General features: G+C 38.7%; 1 protein-coding gene across 6 annotated transcripts in view; it reads right to left on the reverse strand.

Annotated features, from left to right (window-relative positions):
- mast4 (microtubule associated serine/threonine kinase family member 4) overlaps window positions 1-17,198 on the reverse strand; it is a 294,389-nt gene that overhangs the window by 113,104 nt on the left and 164,087 nt on the right. For 3 of the 6 annotated variants that reach the window (XM_002934204.5, XM_012967220.3, XM_031894005.1), the window contains one exon: window positions 6,387-6,467. The exons of 2 other annotated variants lie outside the window; for them this stretch is intronic. In XM_002934204.5, the coding sequence (XP_002934250.3) occupies window positions 6,387-6,467 (81 nt within the window). Of the gene's footprint in view, window positions 1-6,386; window positions 6,468-11,543; window positions 12,028-17,198 lie in introns of those variants that run through there. One more of the 6 variants, XM_031894008.1, reaches the window with a different exon arrangement.

Below are 17,198 nucleotides of genomic sequence, written 5' to 3' on the forward strand. Positions count from 1 at the left end.
ACCACAAGACTGACATAAAGGTCATGTAGTACCAAGGTGAAAACAATGTAACAATAAAATAATGGACAAGAAATTATAGACCAGATTTCTCAGAAATACACATAGAGGACAGAAGGTCAACATGGATTTATGAAGAACCCCTGGTGTCAAACTAATTTCATTTTATAAGGCGCCAAGCTGTAAACTAGACCGGGGCAAGGCTGTATCGATAATAAAATTAGTTTTGTGATACTGCTCTAAACATCATATTGGTGCATAACAGTGAAGAGAAATTGTCATGGGATCCTTCCATTTGGGGAACGCACTCTAGCAATAAAAAATGTTATTCTGAAAAAATTTTATTCAGAAAAAAAAAATTCCAATTTAGCAGCAGTGTCATTAGGCAACAAGAGAAAAATGTGGCTAATGTTCATAAGTTACATAACCTGTGGTGGCGAAAGTTTCTGAAATGTAAGGAAAATACGGGGACAAAGTGAAAGGGACTGTGCCTATAAGTGTGGTACCAGATTTATCAGCACTGGGCTTGGCAAATTAGAACCTTTGTAGATATATGTTGTCAATAAGCTAGACCAGAGCTGTCCAACTGGAGGCTTCACTGTATGGCATTGTCATTTTTATTTAATCTGCCCCACGAACATGCTGTATGAGAAATATCCACTCCTCTACATGTAATAAGTTGGACAGTACTGGTCTAGACAATGGCAAACTTATTCCACATTAAAAAAAAAGGTACACATTTAGGCACACAGGCAATTATTTGCCGATCATAGTAAAAACAGTAGAATGTATTGCTATTGAGATTAATTACATCTGTGGCCAAGATATATCGATGGGATCCATTATATGGTTCACTGTTTTTCGAGGCTATTGTTATTTATGCTTGGAGTGCAAAACATTTTTAGATTATATGTGTATGTGTATTATAGATGAGGCTCCTCATATTTATGTGTTACATGCAATACAATATCTCTATATTTCTCTTCCATTTTGCTGTAAATATATTGTTTGCATTGTGAACCTCCCATTTGCTGATAGAGGACGTGGGAAAGCACCACTTGCCAGCAGGTGTGCAGTGTCCCTACGTCATTTCTTGCTTCCAAGAAAGCTTTCTGGAACAGCGTGTAGAGAGTTTGTAAAAGACTTAAAGTGATGAACAATAGAGCACAACTGAAGGCTTTGTTGGCTTTTCTGTTGTTCCTCAGAAAACCAGTCAAAGCCCCATCTCGTAGATTTCACCGATTCTTTATCTTTCCATACATACAATACCTTTCAGGGCTAAACCGCACACCAACATACACTGATTGTGTAACAGAGAACAGTTGTATTGTTTACAACTCATGTCACAACAAAATCTCAACTTTCTCCTTTGCTCTCTCTCTGTAAAGCACCATGATCTCCACTTACACAATGAAATGTTCTAGCACCATATTTAATATCATTGCCTGTTGGTTTCCAAGAGATCATTTTGCGAAACTGCAACTTCTTAAAAAGCCAAGCACACAAAACTTATAGTAAACTGTAAAAAACCTTTGGACTTCAGGTATGGGATCTGATATCCAGAAAGCCATTCACCAAAAAGGTCTGAATTACTGGAAGGCCATCTCCCATAGACACCATTTTAATCAAATAATTCAACTGATCAAAAATGATTTCCTTTTTCTCTGTAATAATAAAACAGCACCTTGTATTTGATCCAACTAAGATATAATTAATCCTTTTTGGAGGTAAAACAGTCCTATTGGGTTTAATGTTTAAACTATTTTAGAAGAGTTAAGTTATGGAGATCCAAATTACACCAAGATCCCTTATCAGGTCTCATACCCGTATACTGAAGTGAGCTGTATCCTTTATTTTACATAGCTTTCTACTGCCAGAAGAAGTTGCACATAGCCAAATTCTAGCTAAAAAATATAATAATAATATAATAATAAATGTCCCCTGATGGGAATCAAGTCTCTCGTTTCAGGTTAATGTATGCTCAATATATTCAATGCTCATTCCAGACTACTCTATTATTAATATCACTTACTGTGTACATATGACAATTGGACTTCTGCTGCCTTTGTATTCTAAATTGTAACCCTGGATGCACAACCTGCAAACCACATTAAATGGGATAATACTTTTGACCTTGTATAATGTTCAATACATTTCTGGGAAATTCAATAAAACTTTAGAAAATATAAAATGGTATAAATACCTCCTCTGAAAAATACAGAAAGAAAAAGAAAAAAAGGCTCAGCGCACTGTTAATATAATGAAGAGGCTGAAGGTAACAATGACATGCAGAGCATGATTCAGTGGTTAAAAAAGGCCCATAAAAACCAAACATAAAATAAAAAATGCATGCCTAAAGCATGGGCTAACTACAGTATAAGGCCAAAAAGCTTCCCCATAAAATTCTGAGATGGGCCTTTGGAGGCCTGCTGGAGGATATTATGGATACTCAGGGAGAAATATAAAGAAGGACGTCAGACTCAGGGATGCGGGAGGAGGGGAGCAGAGCGTCACACAACAAAACCATCACTAAAATAATATACAAATAAAAATATTATACGCATTCAGTTCGGATACAAGAGCCATCATTCTATAAAAACTAATAATCTGCATTATGAACATTCGGGGATAAATAAAAGACTGATTTAAAGCTGCATGGAAAAGCTGGCAAGTGTAAATAATTCCACCCCTTGTCACATAAGCATTTTTATATTTAATTGCCCCAAAAGGAAGATAAACTATTTTAATTGGAAAAGCCCCTTACACTAAAAACACCAGTCAAAATTCAAATTTTTATTAACACAATAAATATTTTGCCGTTTTTATTGTTGCTCATGAATGCGGTTCCATTTAACTAGTTGTACCCCTCAAATGCAGTGTGGCTGCAGAGGTGCAAATAATAAATCAATCAGTGATTAAACACTGAGAGAAAACAGGCACATTCTCCAGCAAAAAATGAAATAGACTCAAATTAATCTCATTGTGTTGTTTCCTGGCCTGAAGCCGCTATTTGTAACACGTCAACGGGGACCAATTTTTCCAGGGTTATTCCATTCTCTTCATCCACCTTTATCGTCAAAACATTTAATTGTGTCAAAATATTGCGAACATATTTAATTGTGCATTAAATGGCCACAAACGAGCAGATTTTTCATGAAATGTGAATAATGAAGTACATCTGGGGAGAAAGTGGTATCAGGTCCCAGATGAGCCCCTGTTCAACTTCATCTTTGCAGGTTTTCCTTCATTCTTGGCTTTCCATTAAATTAGTCCAAGTTTAAATTCTATGTACATTATTTATAAATGGCTGGCATTTTTATACCATGCATGGGTTCTGCCAGCAGTTACAGTACCACAGGCTGCTCAATATCCCAGACAATGTCCAAAAAAAATGCAACGGCCCAAAGTACTTTACTTTCAAGTGCCTTGCTTTTATTTTCTCCAGTGTCCCTAGATACCCGAGACATGGAAGCAAATAGTGGCATAATACAGGGAAGTTACATCTTTTTTTAAGAAGAGGAACTCAACTGTCTGCTTGGTTTTCAGCCTTGTGAAACCCAAACTATAATCTGACCAATGAATAAAAAAACATTTAGATATTAAATATTTCCCTTAGTTACATAGGGTTGAAAAAAGACCAGAGTCCATCAAGTTCAATCCATCCACAACCCACACCTACCAATCTATACACTCACATACACTCACATAGTGAGCAAGTAGAAATAATTTCTTGTTCCAGAAGAATTCCAGAAAGAAAAAGCAAATCAGTCAAATGAGGAATTGTTTTTCTATATTAGCACTGCTATATTTCAGAGATGGATAACTGGTTTCTGTATAATAGATTTCACTTAGCAGGCATAATAAAGCTAGGGTTGCAACCCATCTGGTGACCTACACATCCTAGTTTTTCAAAGGGCTGTCCAATTGAAAGCTTTCTGTCCAGGTAAAACATTGAGAAAACTGGACAGAAATCCGCCAATTGCATCTATGTGACACAATAACCCTGCCTTGAAATCATAACGCCGTTCAACATCATCGTGCTCAAGTCAACATGGCCACCCCCAGCACCACTGACCCAACTCCCAATGCCATCAGCCCCCCACACATTTATTCAGGTTTAGTCAGTGGCAAAGGTGGCAACTCTAATGGGGACTGCCTTACAATTTGGCTCCCACAATGTCCCTTAAAAAAAGCTTTATGCAGAAATATACATGGTATTCACAATACAAAATATGATTCTGCTCCTATGGCAGGTTATTTGTTTAGGTAGGTAGCACTTATACTCTTTCCCTCTAAAACCTAATGCCATTCAGTTGCCTATTTGTACCTCTGCCAAGTAACTTTCATTCTTTGTAATTTTCCAAGACAATTATGCAGTAATCAGAACTATTAAAAGAACTGCTGAATCCCAAAATCCTGGCCCTGCTGTCTTCCTTGTCACAATATTCTCTGTAGGTCATTAGATTATTAACGTCAAGTCAGTCCCCAACTGTGAATCAGAGCGTCAACAGCAAACTGCCTGTCAGATGTGTTATCAAAGCCCCAGCCATGATCAGAGCCAGCCCGGGTGTCACACATTAGCACTGTCGGCACATATTTAATAACACTTTTGACAAATCACACCCAGTAAATGAAATGAATCCAAACAGCATTTGAATATTAAAGGGAAAGTACATTCTTGACTATTTTACTTGTTCTAATGAAAGCGGGACATAGTAAGGTTGTGGATGGGGAAGGCTGAAGAAAGAGCTCAGCCCGAACCCGCCCAAGACCTGTAAATCTTGTGTGGATATCAGTCCAAACCTGCCTCACATACTGTGGAGCTATGCTACCAGAACTGCAGAGAGATATAAGAGTCAGAAAACATAAAAAAGAAGCAGGGGAAAAAATAAGGCCATGTCCATTTTGGCCACTCCCAAACATCTCCAAAAGAAAACGACACATTGCTGTTATTTTTCTTCCCTATTAATAAAACTGTCATCAATAATCAATTTTTCCACCAGTTGCCAACTTTAAGATATGCTGAAGATAGGGTGCACCCAAACACAGTGAAGAAAAGAATTTGACCATAGACAGATTTTAACTAAACCGCCATTTATCCTATTAACTTACTTTTGATCAGATATGATGGTAAGTCTGTCCCCAAGAACATATCACTACATATATACAATTAAAGGAAAAACTGGATAATAAGTCATTGCCTTATTCAATTATTTTATCTGAATGATCAGTAAAGGGTCTGTACTGGCCAGCCTGGCTGCATGGCTGTATGTGGCCAGTTTTAGTCTATATGGAGAATAGACGAATCGGCTCTGCCCTAACAGAAGCTACCTGAAGAAAAATAATGGGTCTTAGTGAAATTACTATCAACACATTTAAAAAGTAGCAATAAATTCCACAGCCGTGTACATTATGAAACTTACAGATTCCACACAAATATTGATCAAAACATGTGTTTAAGAGGGTCCTGCTCAACAGGGCGTACAATATACAATCAGGTATGCCTACTTATCATATGAATAGCACCTATGGGCAGTCTTGAGTTTGTGTTTTGTAGTAAAGGTGGAAAACATAATATAGTTCAATGATACCAAAGCCCCTTTGCAACCAGCTGTGCCTTCTTTCCATACTCCACACTGGCCGGCAAGTAGGAAACCTGGCAATCTTATATGCGCTGCCAGGGGGATGTGCCCAGTTCTGATAGAAAGTAGGTGCCCTAGGGTTTGGGTAGGAACCAGTGCCTGGTTTGAGGTAAGATGATTTAACTTTAGCCAGTAATGTAAAATTGCAGTTTGTTTTAGAGATGCATTAAAATGCTTAATTTTTTAATCTGGCTGAATACCAAATCTACCACAAACAGTTTGCCAAATACTTTGCCAAACCCTAATCTGCATTTTTTAATATGAAATAAATTACCTTTGAACAAAAAAAATCATCATGTACATACGGAGCTGTAAGGTGTTGCGGCTTTAAGGGTTTGGATTTGGTTCTGCTGAACAGTAAGGGTTGTAAGAGTTGGCTGAATCAATTTTCAATTATTTAGTCAACTATTTACCATAAAAACTGAGCAGGACGGAGTAAAATATCTTTAACAATGAGAAAATAAAAACAGCACCAAAAACTGGCCGGTCTCGAATCATTCTTAATAAGCACCAACCCGAACAAAGAACATAAATGACAATTCCCGAAATAAAGCTTTATCAGGCAAGTAGTATCCAATGTAATTTCACTTTGTTCTACAGCAGTCGTTCCATAGACCTGAGAGTGTTCATTGATTGTTTAGGTCAAATTTATTTGCAAGCAACAGCAGTGTAATCACAATAATTGATAGAAAAGAAGACACACACACTGTACATACACAGGATGATATCAAAGGGAAATTTCCTTACCTCCAGAAATGGAAAGCATACAATGGACTACATGGACTGCAGGGACTTGTTGGGGTTGGACTCAAGCTTCTTGGGGTGAGACTGCAAAGTTAAAATGGCACTGGCAGTGAGCAGAGCAGGTAAAAAGCAAATGAAGTGATATCATGTCATCATGTGATATCATAATGAGCACTGGAATAAGGGGGCTGCGATACAGGGGTCTAAATATATGACTTTGGCCAAATAAGTACCATTGAAGGAGCCAGTGATCCCCAACCAGAAGCTCATGGGCAACATGTTGCTCACCATCCGCTTTGATGTTGCTCTCTGTAGCCTCAAAGGCTTGGAGACAAGTTTTGGAAGCCCAGAGACACAGTTTTAGTCCAAGCAGAGCCTCCTGCAGGCTAGCAGTCCACATGGGGCTACCAAATAGCCAATCACAGCCCTTACTTGGCATCTCCAAAGAACTTTTTTCATGCTTGTATGACTCATTAACAATTTTTCCATCCCGTGTGGCTCATGAGTAAAAAAGGTTGGGGATCCCTGGATGAAGCAATATAGGATGAAAAAAATATTACTGAGCAGTTGCATGACATTCCTACAGCGGCCTTTGGGGTTATATAGTAACATTAGACTCCTAAGTCTATTACTCCACAACAACCTATCAGCTCTTTCATTGGTTGCCAAGTGGTTGCTGTTACCACATAACCCAAGCTATCCCCCACAGTTCTCAGAAACTAATAAGGATTTGCAACCAGTCACTACTGAAGAATGGGCTGATGATTCTTGTTGCAAGCTATGAAAAATTAAAACTGTATGAACTGAAAATATATAAACAAATCTTGCCACGAATCTTACATTTAAACCTAAGATCTCTCTAAATGCATCAAGTTTATACACATGGGTATCTTTCTTCTTAAAGGGGGTGTTCACCTTTGAGCTAACTTTTAGAATGATGTATAGAGTGATATTCTGAGACAATTTGCAAATGGTCCATTTTTTATTATTTGTAGTTTTTTTAGTTATTTGAATAATAATAATTGTTCAGCAAATCTCCAGTTTGAAGTTATAATAGTTATCTAGTTGCTAGGGTCCAAATTACCTTAGCAACCAGGGAGTGGTTTGAATGGCTGATATATAAATAGGAGTGGACAATAGAAAAAAAAAAGTTCTAAAAAGTAACAATAACAATAAAACTATAACCTCACAGAGCAACAGTTTTTTGGCTGCCAGGGTCAGTGACCCCCCCCACCCCTCCCCACTTGAAAACTACAGAGAGTATTGAAAGAAGAAGGCAAATCCCAACTATAAGGAATAAAGAAGACCAGTTGAAAAGGTGCTTAGAATTGCTCATTCTATAACATACTAAAAGTTAAATTAGTTACAGCTTAACTTTTAGTATGTTATAGAATGTCTTATTCCAAGCAACTCTGCAATTGGTCTTTATTATTTATTTATTTTTATTAGTTTTTTAATATCTTCTACATCTTTCTAACTTTTAAATGGGGGTCACTGACCCCGGCAGACAAAAAACTATTGATCTGTGAGTCTACAATTTTATTATTATTGTTACTTTTTATTCCTTATCCTTCTATTCAAACCTTCTCCTATTCATATTTCAGGCTACTATGTTATGCATAGTTATCCCTGAATAAAGCGGCTCGCAAAGCACCATGGTCAGCCAAAAAATGGCTAAAACTCAAACTTTATTTACATCCTTAAAAACCCAGAACGCCTGACGCATTTCGTGCGTACCCGCACTTAATCATAGGCATGCATTCTGAGACAGTAACATGCTATATAAAGCCTATCATTTATCATAGGCTTTATATAGCATGTTACTGTGTCAGAATGCATGCCTATGATTAAGTGCGGGTACGCACGAAATGCGTCAGGCGTTCTGGGTTTTTAAGGATGTAAATAAAGTTTGAGTTTTATCCATTTTTTGGCTGACCATGGTGCTTTGCAAGCCGCTTTCTTCAGAGATTTGAGTTTGCTCCCTTGGGCTACGGGTTCGGGGCTCCAAGCACCCGAACCAAATTTCGGCATCGGTGAGTGTATGTATATTTATGTGATCTTCACTGCATGTGTACTAGCATTTGAAATATTTGGCGAGGGACCTGGGGTATATACACCCATGTCAACACCTGTTTTAGGTAAAGATTTTTGTCTTTAACTTTGACCCCTTTTATAAATTGTTTAATTAAACTGTGTTAGCTCACTATATATATATATATACTTTATTAAATTGGGTGTATTCTTTGAAGATTTATGCAGTTATCCCACTCACAATTTACATTAACCCTGGTAAGGTAACTTTTAGTACACTATAGAATTACCTTTTCTTAGCAACTTTTCAGCTGGGGTTTATTATTATTTTCAGTATTGTAATTATTATTATTGTTATTATTATTGTTATTGTAATTATTATTATAATTATTGTTATTATTCTTCTATAGTTTTGGAATTATTAGCCTTCATCTTCTACAGCTTTTAAATGGGGGTCCCAGATGCCAGCAGCTAAATATCTATTGCTCTGTGAGCTTGCAGTTTTATTAATATTGTTACTTTTTATTCATTATCTTTCTATCAGTCCCTCTCCAATTTATATTCCAGTTTCTCATTCAAACCAATGCCTGGTTGCTAACGTAACCAACATCCTAGCAACCATATAGCTGCTGAAATTCCAAACTGGAAATCTATTGAACAAAAAGCTACATAACTGAAAAACCACAAAAAATAAAAACCAACTGTGAATTGTCTCAGAATATCAACATCTATATCATACTAAATGTAAAATTTAAAGGTGCACAAACCCTTTAAGATGTTTTGTTGCTCCTGCTGGCAACAGAGTATCGTGGCTGCGATAGGGGGAATGCGTATGATTTGATGACTAGAGTTTTACCGACCCTTACTGAGATTCTGCCATAAGGTGAAAAGGGAAGTTTATATTTACATAAACTTTCAGTATGTTATAAATGAAGCTATTTTATGAAACTTTTATATTCTAAATTATTGGCATCCCTATTTTGGCTCTTAACAGTCTGCAGCCAAAATGCTATTTGTTGTAGTGGTAATGACCCTGGCAAACAAAACCCAAAACAGGCTACAATGGGCAGCTTCAATTCTATTGTTATTCTTTAGGTTTTGGCCATCTTTATTTCCAGTCCCTCTACTTATTCCATTTTGATTTCAAAACTGATCCCTGGTTGCTAGGGTAATTAAACTCTAGTAGCCAGGTAACAGTCATAGTACCAGAGCAAGTAATTCAAGCACCAAGAAAAGCAAGAGATAAGTAGAATTCCACTGTAAGCCACAAGGAATGTTAATTTTAAGGTGACAAAAGCGATTATAGCTACAGAGCTTTGGCGTAGGTCAATTACACTCATTTTATTCCTTATGCCAAGACCGTGTATAAAGGGAATACAGGGGACAGGACAGACAAACAATAAAATCAAACACTGAACGTAAAACAACATCCATATGTACAAACCCCAAACGCTGGGAAGCACTGAGACAAAATGCACTAATTCCCATATGCAGCCATTTACTGCTGTATAGAAAATAATGTAATGCTGCTACCCGCCCACTAAACTAATCAGTGGAAGTAAAAAACAAAGTTATATTTTTAAGTGGAATATTTGTTATTCTTTCAAGCCAATATATTTAATATTGTCTAACTTCCCTTACTCTTCTCTATGCATGCATACTATAACGATAACGCATATGAACTAATATACACTTATCATAAGGATATAAAATACAAGGCTAACAGAAGCCACAAGGAGTTTGAAGACAATATAAAGGTGCACACTCAAAGGCTAAGTGGTTTTATATGGAACCCAGAAGGGACTTCTATTATCCTCATGTTTTACAACGGCGAGGAAGGGTACATTATTTTGTATAATACACAAGTTTGAGTCATGTGACACAAATGACATGACTAAGCACCATTAGTAGGGGTATACTTTATAGGCTATTCATAGCTTGTGTATTATAAACTCAATGGCTGATGCTGCGTAGGGGCTGATTCTCGGCCTGCGTTTATCCACAGGCCCAATAATCAGCCCCAGGTAGTATTCGCCTTGGGGAAGTGACTAGAATACAGAGTACCCACCCCCGTATTTTTAGGCTGCACAGCACAGATTTGTATTTACTCTGGGACCTGAGTGTGAGGAAAAATTCCCTATTTATTTACAGGGCACTTGTTATAAATAGGGCCTGAATACTGTATCACTGCTGATTTTCTTAATATTTAGATCTGACTAAATAACTTTTAACTATAATCCCTTACTCTGTAATTTCATTTAAACTACAGATTTCCCATCAGCTGTTTGTTACAGACCCATTTTAGCTTATGTTTTGTCTCAAGAGAGAGACATCCCCTTGAAATCACTACTGAGTGTCCCCTATATAGGGAAATCCCAATATTAAGGCATAGGGAAATCCCAATATAAAAGGCACAGGATACCTTGGGAATCATATACCTGCCCAGTCGCACACACACGTACATAGACAGCAGTCAGGGAATGACACAAACAAGGACACACGTATACACACAATATTTAACACAAAGCCAGACTCAAGCATCTCAATAAGCAGTTACCCACATAAAAATAAAAAGCACGGCGAATATAAAAATCCCAGATAAGCCTTGCTAGAATACCACCCAATAGATAGGTAGCATTTATTTGCTCTGAAACGGCTAACGACCGTTATTGCCTACGTCTGTGTATTAAAAATTGATTATAGCTAATACATTTTCATGAACAGCATGTCAATTATGCCTGAATCTATTGTAGTGCTGTTCATTATGCAGGAGACACACAGGCCTTATCTGAGCAGGCAGCGCTGGGACAAACACTAAGGGGGAGGGGGGTGCAGAACGTGAAGAGACAAATACACACACATATACACCAACCACGGCCTACACGGCTAGGATTTTTTTTTTTCTACAATGGAACGGCAAGTCACCGGGATCTCTACGGTAACGGGAATCTCTAGGGGGTGTCTGGGTAACGGTGGGTGCTGTGCTACCTCCCCCCAAGCTGCGGTGCAATAACGCTGCTTCACCTTCAGCTGCTACAAGGCTGTCAGTAGAAAGCGAGCCTCGGCGGCTATTGGTTGCCCTAATAGCATGCAGAAACCATCAAAATATTAAAGAGAGACAATACTTACTCCAAGGTCAGCCCTGGAATTCGCAGCCTTTCGCGCTGGGCCTTCATGACTGGTCTATTTTAGCACAATCTATAGAGACCATGACACACATCCACTGGCAGCATCCTGGCGCTGACAGAGAGCCAAAATGAGCCACTATAAAGGAATGGACTAACAATCTCAGGGGGGAGGGGGGGATTCTGCAAGTTTGGGTCCTTCCAACCTCTAGCTGTAATAGAGAGATGTCAGCTGCTATATTCAGGTTACACGATGAATGCAGCACTGATTGTGCAAAGGAGAATGCACACTAACAGAATTGCAAACGAGCCGTCGAGCAGTGAATATTAAGCGCCTCGTGTGTCTCCTTCACATCAGGATGATGACTGGTTGGCTGGCTACTTCCCCGGCTCTCCTCCATAGACTGACAGCAACACGGACACATGCAAACCTGCAATGCACATTTAGGCTTTCCCATCATAACAAACAGGCAGCGACACACACGCATCTCCACTGCACCCACCGTAATGGCATTCTCCAGCGGGAAAGTTACACTTGCTTTTAAAGGTGTACTTCCCCTTCAAATTAACTTTGGATGGCAGTGTTCTAATTTACAATAATTTGCGATCGTTATCTGGTTGCTAGAGCTAGAGAACGGGCAGCCAGGTAAACGCCAGAATTAAGGATAAATAGGAGAGGCCTGAATAGAAAGCAATAAAAATAACAATAACACTGAAGCCTCTGTCAGTGTGGTCTTTGGTTGCCAGGGTCAGTGACCATAACAACCAGAGATCATTTTCTGTTGCAAGCTAGAGACAGGCTAAAAAAGGAATACGAACAGTTAAAAAAAAAAAAAAAAAAAAAAGAGTTGAAAAGTTGCTTAGCATGGATCTATTTAATACAGGTATGAGGTCTATTATCCAGAATGTTTGGAACCTGATGAGGGAACTTTCTATAATTTGGATTTGCATATTTTAAACCTGCTAACCCCCCCTCCCCCCAGTGATTATAATCACTTACCTGATACCCTGGGCACTGTTTGTTAGCAGAAAACAGAACCGACCCGGGGTACTTTTAAGCAAGCACCATGGAGTGACTCTTTTTCACTTCTAACATTTGCCCCCCCCCCCCCCAAGACGTCACCTTTACTTCTCCTTTAAACACTGAAATAAACCCAATAGTATTGTTTTGCCACCAATATGGATCCATGCATTTTAGTTATCATCAAGTACAAGGGGCTGTTTAATTATTAAAGCGAAAAAGGAAATTATTTTTAAAAAATAGAATTATTTGCTTGAAACAGACTCTTTGGGATTTGGCCCTCCCCCATAATTCAGGTCTTTCTGAATAATGGGTTTCCCAATCCCACATCATAACCCTAACTACTAAAAATGAATTTAAGAAAATTCCCTTTAATATGAGCATAAAATCATATTATTGTCAGTAAAGTAATGAGTAAATGTTGCACAAAGGACTCATTTGGTTAATAGGAAGTCACACTGATAAAAATTAGCACAATGCAAATTAATCTAGTTTTTTTTAAGCATAGGTTTTTTATATGTGTGTTATCCATAATACATGGCCACAAAAACATAATATACTGGATATACTGCCAACATACATATAGATAGATCCAGCGGAGGTTTCCAACATGGCCTGGGAAATTGTATAATACACAGGGATTTTTTTCTTTTTAAACCTCCATTTGTGCATTGCATTATTTATATAGCACCAACATATTCCACAGTGCTTTACAGAGATTAAAGATCATTCACATCAGTACCTGCCAGAGTAGAGCTTACAGTCTTGAGGTCAATGCTTTCATGTCCCAAAATGCAAAAGCAAAACACACATGCATGTGGGGTACAAGAATAGCTTATTCTAAAAAGGAAATGCTACATACGTGAGTCGCACAGGCCAAAAGGTGCAGCCTTCCTTCACCGAGGCTAGAGAGGGCCTTTTCATCCCCAACCCAAGCACCAAAAGGTACCTGGATAAGGGATCTTTCCTTAATTTGGATCTCCATATCTTAAATCTAAAAAGATTATTTAAGCATTAAATAAACCCAATAGGCCAGTTTTACTTCCAATAAGGATTAATTATATCTTAGTTTGGATCAAGTACAAGGTACTGCTTTATTATTACAGAGAAAAGGGGAATCATTTTTAAAAATTCCAATCCAATAATTCTGAACTTTCTGGATAACAGGTTTCCGGATATCGGATCCCATACCTGTACTTACTTAAACTTTTACAAAGGTATCCTTTAAATATAGAACCCTAGTACAGAATGTAGTGTCAACCATTGTGCCACCATGCTGCCCAAATGGACCCAATAACCAACCTCACCACCCTTGTGTTATAGATGTTTTCTCCTTTGCACCAAGGAACTAGTAGTAGTTTGCCATTGCTATGGAATGGCACATATGATTGGTCACGTGAAACGGTTGCGATTTTTGGAGTAAACAGATGTCAGATCTACGCTCAGCATCCTTTGGAAACCCCTAGAGATTCATACAGTATCTAGTAGTAGTCTAAAAACATTCATGTTTCGCTGCATTTTTTTTCCTTTCGTGAAAGAAACCCAACAGGATTGTTTTGCACCAATATGGATTTACGCACCCTAGTTACCATCAAGTACAAAGTACTGTTTGGAGCTCTATGCACCTAGAAACCCGTTATCCAGAAAGCTCCAAATTACAAGAAGGCCATCTCCCATAGACTCCCATAAACTCCATTTTAATAAAAAAGCATTTACTTTTCTCTGTAATAATAAAACGGTACCTTTTACTTGATTCCAGCTAGGATATAATTAACCCTTATTGGGGGCAAACAATCCTACTGGATTTATTTTTAAATAATTTTAGTAGAATTAAAGTATGGGAGATCCAAATTATGGAAATACCCCTTATGAGGAAGACCTCAGGTCCTGAGAATGACAGGTGTCATAGGTATCTGTTTTCCAGAAACTAATAATCCATGTTCCAAATCAGGGGAACGCCATCTCCCTTAGAATCCATTTTAATCCAATAAAAAAAATGTATAATAAAACAGTAGCTTGTAGTTGCTGATAACTAAGATGCATGAATCCATATCAGTAGCAGGTCCCAGGTCCCAAGAATTCCAGATAACAGATCCAATAACTGTAGTACCCACTGGATAACAATTATTCAGTTAAAATTGCAATTGGTACAATTCTTTTAGAAAGTAACGGATATGTTTATACCCACTTACTTGACAAGGACAAACTTTAGTTTCCACATGAGCGGGACCCACCATACAGTGTCGGACTGGCCCACCAGGATACCAGGAAAACTCCCGGTGGGCCCAGGTGTCAGTGGGCCCTCTTGCTTCCAACTATTTAGCCTAATTCATGGTCATTCCCTATTTCTGTATGGGAACAAGAAAGCTTGATGGATCGAAGAATAGTGTATAGTATGTAGAGAAAAGAGACTAGAAAGACTAGAGACTAAGGGAGGAGAGGAGGAATTAAAGTTTTGAAAGTGGGTCCATTGTCCAGGGTTTTCTGGTGGCCCCTACCATCTCAGTCCGACACTGCCACCATACTTCAGACCCTTGCTGTAGTTAACACTAAACCTTGTCTCTGTCTCTTGTCTCTGACAACAGTGTACAATATGTCTAGACTGGTTCACTGAGAAGTTACCACTTACTGTAAACTTATAAATGAACTTAACTTACTGAACTTGCCAAATGAACCCTTTATCGCCATTTTGCAGTCATTCAAAGCAATGTGTTTACAAAGAGATATAAAGGGATGCTTAAGGGCTAAATGGGCAAACGGGATACATTTTGATACTGCCACCCATGGAGGTTTGATCCAAATGGAATTCCTCAGTATTTCAAACAAAAAATGTTCCCCTGATTTGACAGCTCACAGGATATGACTGTATATTCTGTGCATAATACGAGCTATTTTTGCTGATGACACTAAAGCTGGCCATACACGTGGCGATCCGACGATGTTTCGTACGACCATCGGTCGCACGAAACATCGTAAGATCCGCCACACACCATTCAGGACTGAATCGGCAGGTAAGGAGGTAGAAACAATAGGATTTCTACCTCCTTCTGCCGATTCAGCTCTGAAGGGAGAATTTTGGTCAGGCGCCTTCTATGGCGCCCGATCAAAATTTTCAAACTTGTCCGATCGGCGAGTCGTCAGATATCGGCAGTTTCCTGCGATATCGGTCGACTCGCCGACATGCCATACACGCACCGATTATCGTACGAAACGAGGTTTCGTACGATAATATCGGTGCGTGTATGGCCACCTTAAATTGTGAAAGTTCCATGCAGGATGCTGCCGCTTTGCAGAGCGATTTGACAAAATTGGAAAACTGGGCAGCAAACTGGAAAATGAGGTTCAATGTTGATAAGTGCAAAGTTATGCACTTTGGTAGAAATAATATAAACGCAAACTATCTACTGAATGGTAGTGTGTTGGGGGCATCCTTAATGGAGAAGGATCTAGGGGTTTTTGTAGATCACAAGTTGTCCAATTCCAGGCAGTGTCATTCTGTGGCTACTAAAGCAAATAAAGTGCTGTCTTGTATAAAAAAGGGCATTGACTCAAGGGATGAGAACATATTTTTGCCTCTTTATAGGTCCCTGGTAAGGCCTCACCTTGAGTATGCAGTGCAGTTTTGGGCTCCAGTCCTTAAGAAGGTTATTAATGAGCTGGAGAGAGTGCAGAGACGTGCAACTAAACTGGTAAAGGGGATGGAAGATTTAAGCTATGAGGTTAGACTGTCGAGGTTGGGGTTGTTTTCTCTGGAAAAGAGGCGCTTGCGAGGGGACATGATTACTCTGTACAAGTACATTAGAGGGGATTATAGGCAGTTGGGGGATGTTCTTTTTTTCCCATAAAAACAATCAGCGCACCAGAGGTCACCCCTATAGATTAGAGGAACAGAGCTTCCATTTGAAGCAGCGTAGGGGTTTTTTCACGATGAGGACAGTGAGGCTGTGGAATGCCCTTCCTAGTGATGTGGTAATGGCAGACTTTGTTAATGCCTTTAAGAGGGGCCTGGATGAGTTTTTGAACAAGCAGAATATCCAAGGCTATTGTGATACTAATATCTACAGTTAGTATTACTGGTTGTATTTATAGTTTATGTATGTGAGTGTATAGATTGGTTAGTATAGGTTGTGTGCTGGGTTTACTCGGATGGGTTGAACTTGATGGACAATGGTCTTTTTTCAACCCTATGTAACTATGTAACTATGTAACTATGTATGGTTTTAGGGGCTGGCTAGGCAAGTCATGGAGCAACTTAATGATCCATATTGTCATTGAAATTTTGTCTGTATGTATGGTAAATATAAGTAACTGGAAAGGGAGACAAGAATGGAGCCAAATACCTGTAGGGGATTAATCCGGCTACAACCTGGCAATGGAAGGACCATAAGCTAAGAACAATTAAACTGGCATCCAATGTAACTTAAAAACATCTTGGTCAGAACCAGTGACATACCCTTTAACAGAAAATTCATTCTGGATTGCCAAGTAGGCTCTGCAAGACTGAATGTAACAGAGTGGACAATGGGGCATAAACATTTCACACCTTGGAAAGAGTATGTTGGCAAGTAATGAGCCAATGGATCCTTATAGTATCATTTGCTGGTTGACAGTTCTAAAAATGTTAAAGGGAAACTTCAC

The sequence above is a fragment of the Xenopus tropicalis genome, chromosome 1 (assembly GCF_000004195.4).
Source record: "Xenopus tropicalis strain Nigerian chromosome 1, UCB_Xtro_10.0, whole genome shotgun sequence".
Lineage (NCBI taxonomy): Eukaryota > Metazoa > Chordata > Amphibia > Anura > Pipidae > Xenopus > Xenopus tropicalis.